The sequence below is a fragment of the Nematostella vectensis genome, chromosome 2, assembly GCF_932526225.1.
Source record: "Nematostella vectensis chromosome 2, jaNemVect1.1, whole genome shotgun sequence".
Lineage (NCBI taxonomy): Eukaryota > Metazoa > Cnidaria > Anthozoa > Actiniaria > Edwardsiidae > Nematostella > Nematostella vectensis.
Window position 1 is genome coordinate 4,442,259 of NC_064035.1, and position 10,907 is coordinate 4,453,165.

The following is a 10,907-nucleotide window of genomic DNA, read 5'->3' on the forward strand; positions in this document are numbered from 1 at the left end:
AACAACACACTAGAGGTCTAGCATTGAGTCAAGTACGTATTATTTCACTTCTTGTTGAAAACTGGGAGTGTGTAGCGTAACAGAAGAAATAATGATTAGATAAATATATCCAAATGAAATCAATAGTCGAAGATAAATAATTATCTCACAATAAGTTTTATGGGAAATGACATCATAAGAGCAAGTATCGAGTATCAAGGAAATTGCCGCTGGCCGAACGTTCTCGCCATAGTGGTTAGTATAGGTTATTAGTACAGTAGTAGTACCTTTATTTTAAGAGGGTGTGATACACTTACAAACTTGTGGCCCTCCGTAAAAGCGCTTGCAGCTTTGAAAGCCGCACTGGGTGATAAAAAGAAAAAAAAATCCCAACTCGAGAAGACAAAAGTGGTGCTTAGTGTGTTCTATACAACAGACATGGAGTGAAACTACATGATTTGAAGAGTTTTAAATTTGTCTTACAAGAAAGATCTTTTTTTAAAGGGCTATTTGTCTAAATTGAAATCTCATTCAGACTTTATTTATCATTAACGTATAGTTCCATTCACGTGTAAGGAACTATATACCAAAATAAACATTGCGTTTATCACGTCGTTGTCGACGATACACACTCTTGCAAGTCATTATTATTTCTTTTTTAGAATTACAGAAAACATTTATTTTAAAAACCGAGGAACAATTGGCAGTATTTTTTAAACAAAAGAGAGAGCTAAGATTAAAAAAAATCAATAAACTAACAATTTAAAAAAAGTGTATAGACTTACATTTTGTTGTTGTGATACTTTCTCAAAGATGCAATGTTTATTTACTATTACTTAGTCTTGGTCTTCTCAAACGCTCCCAACTCGTTTGTCATTTGCAAATCATTTGGCACAATACATTTTGAATATGCTAATACATGGTAGAAATGTTCCATGGAATACTGAGCTACGTAGCAACCATTCAATGTGCTCGATAAAATGAGCCAGAGATAAAAAAAAAACCTTCCCACAATAAACTATCACATTATCAAAAAAAGTGCAATACAGCAATGCGTGTACTTTAGCTAATAAAACTTGGTAGCTCTAACATGCAGTGGTTCCCAAAAAGGGGGATTAAATTGTTTTTTTTTTTTTATGTGAAAGAATAGGCTTTAGGAAAATCATCTATAAGCGTTTTAATCAAGCCTGTTCTGCACTGGAGCTAAGTTCATACGTCATGCGATAATCTTGAGGGGCTCCATGTTTTTGAACGCCCTAAATCTGGTGAAAAATCTAAGGTATCGGCGGAATGATAAACTTTATAACATTCGGATAAATCTAATTAACAACAGAACATTTAAAGAAAAGATAATTTTACAGCCAATTTTAAGGTTTTTTTTTGCTTACGAACATTTCTGGCATTAGTCATGATAAAATATTCCAGACAAGATACCGTATTAAGTTCCTCAATAATTAAAAGAAATACTTGTCAAAATTCCAAAGACAACAGGTATATGACATATCTTCTACAGCAAAAACAAGTGTCGTGACATAAGGACACCATGCTTACCAAGTTGCTGCAAAGGCTGTCAATCACGCATCGATGAAAAAAAGCATATTTCCAAATATAAGTGCAAAATGTTTATAGTTTTTTTTCGTTTTTCACGGAACCCCAGTAACGATAATATGAATAATTCAACAAAGGAAGAGCGACAAAAAAAAATGCCGAATCACTAAGGTAGAAACGGATAAACTAGGAGATTAAAACATAAATGCATTAATAGCGGGGTTAATGAGACGGCAAAATACAGTTTAAGTGACAAAGGTTCCCTCTGCGGCGTTCGAATTCACTTGACCAGTTTGCTAATTGTTTTTGAATGGCAAATATCACAATTCGCTGTTTACGATTGTTTTGAAGATTAGAGTTGTTTCAGGGAAAATGAGTCTGTATAGTCCATTATAGGCTTCATAGGTTCAACTGCATTAAAATGAAATGAAATAAACGCGAAAATACCGGAGTCGTCGACCCTTCGACGATTTTATAAAAACTACCGCATCCATTTCCATGAGTCACTCGTGTTTTGTAACTAGTGACAACCTGTATATTAAAACTTGATACAAAGGCAATCAAATACTGTATCCCTCATGAGGACCGCAATAAATAAAAAAGCAAAACAAATTGAAACAAGAGTCCATTATTTGCAAAAAAAAATACAAGTCTCAAAATATCTGTGGGAGGAAATGAAACAAAACAAAAATACAGAAACAAAGAGAATGGGTATACGAGTTAATTAAGGGATTTCGTTTTCAAATTTTAAATATATAATCTTTATTGACACGCCGCAAAGATTGCGCTTCGTGTCTTCAAAGCGTTGTGCCGATTCTCGTAGAACTAATTCCTCGCAAGACGTCCTGTTTTGCGGTTTATGGTATAACACTGTTACACTGCACGTTTAAACCGTAAGTGCAATTCTGATAACGTTTTCTTTGTTTGCTAGCATAATTGTTTGTGTAGTTTCCCTGTAAAGTAAGGATGCCTTGGTAAGGCCAGTGCAGCCCTCGTCAAGAATATATATCTAGGTATTGTTTGACTATGTCCTCCAGGAATTTTTTAAGGTTGATTTCCCAGTAATGAGCTTACCTCGGATTCTGTTTCAGAAGACTCAGATTTCATCTCCACTTCAGTAGCTTTTTTACCAGCCGCCTTGCCTCCTCTTGTTGTCTACAGGCAGAAAAAAATACTTTCTTTCATTAGCCACAAAGTTCTAATTTCTAATCCACGTGTACTACGGGTATCAAATTCTGCCCTTCCTACTCCCTTCTTCCCAAAGATCTCTATCCAGAACCCAATGTGTTACTTAATCTTGTTGTCTAAGCTGTTCCGCCAGGTCTCAATCCCTATCCCTACCTAAACACAATGTGTGACAGACTTACTCTTGTTTTTTGTTCTCTATACTCCACCAGGTTTCAATTCCTACCTCTTCCTACCCTCTTCACCACCTCCCTACCCTTACATACATTAATGACTGACACGCTCTTCCATCAGCAGATACATATCAATCAATGTCCAGTTCCTTATGTTCTCCTGTTCTCTACCCTTACCTTAATGCCCGACACACTCCTCCGCCGGGTGTCAATCTTTGACACAGACTGCTTTCTCACGCTCAGCCTCTCTGAAGATGCAGACAATGAAGGGCGTTTGACCCTTAGCTTGTCAGATGACTTCTCCAGAGGGACAAGAGAAGATCTCTTTGTATGCAGGCGCTCCGATGAAGAGTTAAGAGAAGGCTGAGGGTTCTTGGTGCGTTTGATCCCAACAGATGATGTGGCAATGGAAGGAGGCAGGGACTGTTTCTTCTGGGAAGAACCCGAGCTTTTGGATGGCGACTGGGATTTTCTTGAGGTGAGGCTGCTTGAAGAAGTAGATAAAGAAGCAGTAGACCCAGGAGGTGGCGATTTGACCCTCTGTCTGAGGTTGTCCTGACTCTTTGTTGGCGATGGTGACCTTGTGCCATTTAATGAGCTAGTAGAAGATGCGGAAGATCCAGGCGTTGTTGATTTCACCCTCTCACTCAGTTTCCCCTGGTTCTTTGCAGGGGATGGGGACTTGGTGCGATCGGATGAGCTAGAAGATGACACTGGAGATCCGGGTGGCGGTGACTTAACCCTCCGACTTAATTTCTCCTGATTTTTGGCGGGAGATGGAGACCTTGCACTATCCAATGAGCTAGCAGAAGACGAATCAGAGTAGCCAGCAGGGGGCGGTGATTTCACCCTTTCATTGAGTTCCTCATTGCTCGTAGTGCGAGATGTGGATCTTATATCCTCAGATGTGCTAAAAAAATGAGCTTGTGATAGTGTTTCTTCGCTGCTTTTCGCTTTTACGGCTGGTACACCTTTTACAGGCGCCGAAGGCCTTGTGGTCGGTTTATCAGTACCAGAGGATGATGTCACTCTACTAGGTTTGGCCTTCTCGGCTGCACTTTGTTTCTTTGAAGTGCTAGGTGCCTTGCTTGACTTTTCAGGTGATGCTTCCCATGTGGGATGCTTGGTGGGGCTAGGCGACGAAGGAGCAGATGTCCTATTTCATCAAAATAAATAAAAACAGTCTTAATATATTATTATAGTATACCACAATATCTGGTTATGTCCATATGTCTTTGATGAAGAGAACATCATTTAGCATTACAGCATTACATTTGGTTCTGACAGCAGTTATCAATATGGTAAATCATTCCGATGACTATATAATGATGGTGTGATGATAATATAAAGAGACCAAGTGATGAACATGATGATAAAAGCGTTGATGGGTAATGATAAAAAAAAAAACAATGTTGATGTCTTTAAGGAGGAAATTTTTTTTAGAGATAGTGCTGCAGATGATGGTCATTATCAAGATGGTGCTGATCATAATGTGATCTTCAAAAGGCAATGATGCGGAGGGCGATAACATCCTACCTGGCAGAGGGCTTTGGGGGTGATGGAGTCCGGTCCCTGGAGGTTTTATCAGGGGAGCCATCTTTTCCAGTGTGCTTAGCTGACTGTATGACTGGGGCTATGGGCTTGACTTTCTTTGGAGAGTTTTCTCCCAAAGAATCACACAAGGAGGCCATGTAAGTCATTATTGATTTCTCATCTGGTTTCTCCACATCAACATCTACAGCAAGAAAAACTCTTTCATTTATAATAAAACCTAAAATGGCTAGACTTGCAGAAATTCCGGAAAATCTTACCTTCTGGCTCTAACAGCTTTGGAACGTTAAGGTGAGTGTAAGCCAAATCAAATGCTTCTGTCAAATTAGTTATATTATCTCTCTCTGCTATGGTTGCGATATTCACCAGGTCTGGCCTGAAAGAGTGCGGAGAACAAAGTGTCGAAAAAACTGTTTGGGTCGTTGATAAAAACACATTGTACTCAACACTTCTTTGATCTCTGATAATAGTGATAATAATAAAATTGTGTGAACAAAGCAGACAAATAAAAAAGACATTACACTAATTATCGCTAACTATGCAAATAGATGTCGTAGTGCAATAATATTTACACTGTCATGAAGCTCAAACGATATTCTATCTTTATTAGAGGTTTATACCGGTATGTTTATCTGGATACCTCCTGATACGATGCTATTGCCGTGAAAATATGCAAAATCACTTTCAGATTTCAATGGGAAATAGATACGTAATGTAAGTTTTTCCTTTGAGTTTTGACTTAACTAGACTTTGAAAAATTATCGTAAAACTGACATTTGCAAGGAAGTCGTTAGGCAATTGGTTGCCTGATACCTAAGACGGTTGCCTAGAATGACTTTCTTGCAAATGAAAATGCCTAACGACCTGTAACCACCACCACCACCACAACAACAACAACAACAACAACAACAACAACAACAACAACAACAACAATAATAATAATAATAATATCTAATCATAGCAATTGCCCAACCAGTTCAAAAATACAACAAACAATTCTACAATAGGAATCTGCAATTCATTATACAGTCACACATGTATAGTATACCTGAAAGAATGAATGATCTGTAAAAACGCTTGCCCTGTTCTCCAGCTTGTACTGAAATCCTTAATAGCCTCATTAGAGCTGTGAAAAAACATAATAATGATAATAAAAAATGTTATTGCTATTGCAGTTTTTTAGGATAAACTAGATGACAGTGAAGGTTTGAACCCTTATATAAACTAACACTTACGTGTATGTAAATGTACAAGGCAATAAGTATAATAATAACGACTGCAATAAGTATAATAATAAGGACTGCAATAAGTATAATAATAAGGACTGCAATAAGTATAATAATAAGGACTGCAATAAGTATAATAATAAGAACTGCAATAAGTATAATAATAAGGACTGCAATAAGTATAATAATGACTGCAATAAGTATAATAATAAGGACTGCAATAAGTATAATAATAAGGACTGCAATAAGTATAATAATAAGGACTGCAATAAGTATAATAATAAGGACTGCAATAAGCATAATAATAAGGCCTGCAATAAGTATAATAATAAGGACTGCAATAAGTATAATAATATGGCCTGTAATAAGTATAATAATAAGGACTGCAATAAGTATAATAATAAGGACTGCAATAAGTATAATAATAAGGACTGCAATAAGTATAATAATAAGGACTGCAATAAGTATAATAATAAGGACTCCAATAAGTATAATAATAAGGTCTGCAATAAGTATAATAATAAGGATGGCAATAAGTATAATAATAAGGACTGCAATAAGTATAATAATAAGGACTGCAATAAGTATAATAATAAGGACTGCAATAAGTATAATAATAAGGCCTGCAATAAGTATAATAATAAGTACTGCAATAAGTATAATAATAAGGACTGCAATAAGTATAATAATAAGGACGGCAATAAGTATAATAATAAGGACTGCAATAAGTATAAAAATAAGGACAGCAATAAGTATAATAATAAGGACTGCAATAATTATAATAATAAGGACGGCAATAAGTATAATAATAAGGACTGCAATAAGTATAATAATAAGGACTGCAATAAGTATAATAATAAGGACTGCAATAAGTATAATAATAAGGACGGCAATGTAAGTTAGTTAAAAAGACACAATGAGATGTTATCATACCCTGATGCCTTACTGGTGGCTTTCTTTGCCCATTCCAACATAAACTTCCTGGTTCTCACTTTCTTCTTGGTGGCATAAAAACCTTGAATCTGAGAAATAGTTTCAAAAGCACATGGTACAAGTGAGTTAGAAGCAGGAACAATTCTGTACTTTTCACCTCCCTTGTGCATTTGTCTTACGGATCATTGTTACTTAATATAATATAAAGTCATAATAATTTGACTGTCACAAAGAGCCATTACATGTTTATAACATCACAAGATGCTCACAGAAGCATAACAAAAACTCAGTGTCCAAGTATAAGCATTACAGGAGACTCAGGGATCTTTGGGCCTTGATATTTTGAGCTATTTTAGAGGACTCAGTCCTGTTTGTACTATATAGCTGACTACCCCTCAGGGAAAGGGGACCATGCGCACCTGATAATGGTGAATTATAATCCACAGCAAGCCGAGGATAATTGTGGTGTTGCCATCTACAATGGACTCTGGATGAATATTGACCAGCTTTACCTGTAATACACAAATTAAAATACTTTATGTATGCAATATCATATAAATCCATATTCTTTTAATTAAAAATTTTCCAAACAGGATGCTGATCATCAATCCATGAAGACAATAAAAAAAGAAATAATCATTCATTGTGGAATCTGCAGCCCCTTTAGCTATGATATGGATTTATCCATGGAGAAACTGAAAAAAAGAAGTGTTGATAATTCATTTTAGAATTCCGCCCTTTCTATTTGTTGGCTACTGCAATTTTGATAACTGTACTGCATTCGTAGAACTCTCACCAGCAATTGCTTAAACTGCTACTCACTTCCATCAATCAAGTTTCACATTTATGAAATAAATTTTGCTCCCTCTGATTGGCTGATGTATTTAAAGTAAGATGGCTCGATTGGAAGCCGTCAGTGTATGCCAATGAAATAACTGAAAGAAGCCAAAAGTAGGGTGGCCATTATAATACAAATGGTGCTGAGTTCTCACCTTTTTTTCTGTAAGGAAATCAATAACATGCCCCAGGTTAGCAAGCTGATGAGGTCGCTTGTTACCACGTTCTTTTCTCTGCAAAAGAATTGAGTAAGTTTGACTCATTTGGAAAAGGGCCTTCATAAACTGTTACAACCTCCCTAACCAGAATTCAATACTTGCATTTCCTCTTTCTCCCAGCCAATGTTTGTGCTCCTAAAAGCACAAGGTGGCCTCTCCAGCCTCTCACCACTGTGTCCCAGGATCGATTCCTGATTCGATTACTAATAATACACACACTAGGGGGCACTTAATTTGCTCTGTTGCGTCTTCCGCACCAGTAATGGTGGAAGTTAAATACTAACCCAACAACTAACAATTGTTTTCTAATCTAGTCAACAATCCTCAACCTGCAACACCACAATCAATTTTTACATGGCCCCATGAAGTTCTTTTATCTATTGTTTAAGAGGGAAGAAGACTTTGATGACAATATAGCACACACCTTACACTCAATAAAATACTTCAGTCATACATACCAGTTTCTCCCCAGATAACACCTCTAACAGTGTAAGCAGCTTGGTGCCATCTTGTAGCTCAGTAAAAATGTCATCCACTTGAACAGATGGTTTACTCTTAAGAAACAAAACAATACATCAACATTTCATTCACTTCCATTCCTTTTACCCCCATTGGGCTCATACCAGTACCTGAGTCATTTTAGGGCATAAAAAAGTTTGTCAACAAAATTGTTTGATTTGGTGTTTGCGTTTTTAGCCCTTAAAAAAACAATCTAATGGTTTCCACAAACCACTTTTAATGGTTTCCACAACACTTCTTTATGTTTGGGAAAGATCAAAACATTTTAATCAAATATCTAGCAGTGCATTAACAAAAAAACTGATTACCAACCTTAGCCAGATAAAAGTTCATCCATTTTGTAAATGTTTTCTTTTGTATTTTCTCTTGGTCATCTATAATGGAAATATGGAGTTTATATAATTACAATGAATGATATTTTTCCACTCACCCAAACTCCTTATCTACAGTAGAGATAAAGGCAAAAGGAAATTTAGTTTTTGGCCTCACCAAAATACAGAGGAGAGTTGGATTGGCCAAGAATTGATTGGTGGAATCCCAAAGCCCAAAAAATGTAACTGATGCTATGTTTCAAGATTTTGAACCTTTTCCCAAGCCCAATTTTCTTGAAAATATCCATACATTTATGGTATTCTCCTTTATTAGCTATCTTGGTACTTCTGATACATTCACTGTATTTTTTCAAGATTTTTCCTAAAGCGAGGTTGACAGCTAAGTATACATAACTAAACAAGCCATGCCCTGCCTAAAGTCAATGTGATCTTTTGGCCGTTTATAAAACATAATGGAACAAGCCACTGGCTGTCTTGCAAGTGAAGACATGAAAACATTGAAAACAATGTTGTTTGCGAGCATTGAAGCGGGGACTCTAAACAAGTCTAAAAGATAGTTATGCTAAGTACTTATACTTAAGTATAATAATATACTTAGTATGTGTTGTGGGATAACTTTAATCAGCAGTATTTTTCAAAAAGCATTATGTATTGTACATGACTGTTTAACACACATAAGAAATGCATTAGCAAAATTTACGTATCATATTGTTGAATTCTATTCAGAAAGAATTTAGATCACACGTGGTGGTACGATAACATAGAGGAACCAGAGGTAAAACGCTCGAGATGAAGCTACTTCATATAAAATTTCCCTTTTTTAGTTTAAAAAGAAATTAGGGGGGTATGTAGGGGATATGCGACCTCGTTATGAACAACAATATTAAACAAAAAGCTTAATCAAACTACGAACTAATTTGCGTTCCTGATAGTTGTTAACACATATGGAAGTAAGGACCGTAAGATTAAAGTACTAAGAACTTTCCGGATCTTACCGGACAAGGCTTGAATTTGCGATAGCATCCCCTCAGAACTTGCACTCAAAGAGCCACCATGTCTTGCGAGAGACGAAGTCTGTTTGGAAGGTGAAGGTTTTCTTGGTGAGTCCTTACTTGCTGCCGTTCGCGCTTTTGGAGGGGACGCCATGTTTCGTTTCCTTCGCTACCACCGAATGTAGCTAGTTACATTTGCGAGCGACCGGGAAATACGTCGAGCGTGAACAGCAAAAGTAGAATTTACCACTTTGCCGACCATCTCATGTATCTATAAAGTGTTTCAATAGTTAGTTCGCGAGTTGTAGTCTAGTAGTGCGAGAGAGTGCGAGCGTAGATAAACAATTCACAACATGGTGGCCCGCGCGAACATATTACCGCTGGACGACTTATACCTTTATCATGTGTCAAAAACAGCCCCAGATCTCCAACATTTATGCCAAAAAATCGTCGTTTCTTTAAAACGCAGTACTTTTGTTATTAGCGAATTCCATCACGAGAATAATGTAATAGACATAAACACTTGACAAGTAATGAACTAAATACTGTAGTCTTAATCCATGTATTAACACTAGCGCTGAGTCAAACTAGAATTGAGGGCTACATCGCGTGATTTTCTGTATAATTCAACACAGCGTCCACGTGACGATACCAACACCCAAGAGAGCTTAAACTAAGAGTGCTAGAATTAGCAGGTAATTATATATACCAGCCTGTATCATTGTTGTTTATCAGAAGTGGCGGAACCCCTGTCTTAAAACCCCGGGCTATCACATCACACTCGTGCAAATACTTCTGACCTTTCGCGGTGATTGAGTTGACAGTCGCCGTATGTTGTCCTGTTATCCCGTACACTTTTCAAGTTTCCATTATTCGCACCTTTCGCCTGTAATCTAGGGCTCTTGTACGCTACGACTTTCGTATTATCTCCTAAGTTCTTGAGCTTTGCTCTACTTGATTGGCTTCGGAACAAAAGAACTACAGTAAACAATAATTTGTATGGCTTTGCGTACTTTGTAAATTAGCATATTTATATAAGATAGGTGACCTATTGCTGCCCATGTTTTTATTTAGAGTAGCATGGGCGGAAAGGTCTTGATATCTGCTAGTAGGATGGGAAATTTGTATTTTGTGCGTTTGTTTGTTGCCCTGTCATATACGTGTGCTCATACTACACCATATTTACACCGAAAGGGAGGGTGGGGAGGGGGGCATACTCGTGCACCTAAGACTCCAAATCCTACACGGTAGAACGGGGACTACCCATATTCCCTATTTTTTGGTGGATGATCCGTTCTTGAGATATGATTCAGCATAGTTGCCATAAATCATGAAAAAGTAGTAATTTTTGACCAAATTGGGCGATTTCAGACAAATCAAGGGTCTTTCCATTATTCAATATCTCAAGAACGGA

At 36.9% G+C, this 10,907-nt stretch overlaps 1 protein-coding gene across 6 annotated transcripts in view; it reads right to left on the bottom strand.

The window, feature by feature from the left end:
• The window catches only part of LOC5508904 (nesprin-1-like), a 77,595-nt gene extending 67,146 nt beyond the window's left edge, over positions 1-10,449 (bottom strand). Inside the window, exons 1-12 of one of the 6 annotated variants that reach the window (XM_048723804.1) lie at positions 10,294-10,449; positions 9,497-9,764; positions 8,482-8,543; positions 8,109-8,204; positions 7,588-7,665; positions 7,015-7,107; positions 6,596-6,684; positions 5,485-5,562; positions 4,697-4,812; positions 4,422-4,620; positions 3,063-4,041; positions 2,602-2,682 (exon numbers count right to left, since the gene is read on the bottom strand). In XM_048723804.1, coding sequence (XP_048579761.1) covers positions 2,602-2,682; positions 3,063-4,041; positions 4,422-4,620; positions 4,697-4,812; positions 5,485-5,562; positions 6,596-6,684; positions 7,015-7,107; positions 7,588-7,665; positions 8,109-8,204; positions 8,482-8,543; positions 9,497-9,647 — 2,022 coding nt within the window. In that variant the 5' untranslated portion in view covers positions 9,648-9,764; positions 10,294-10,449. The other 5 variants (XM_048723807.1, XM_048723806.1, XM_048723805.1 and 2 more) reach the window with 5 other exon arrangements.
• Positions 10,450-10,907: the final 458 nt, after the last annotated feature.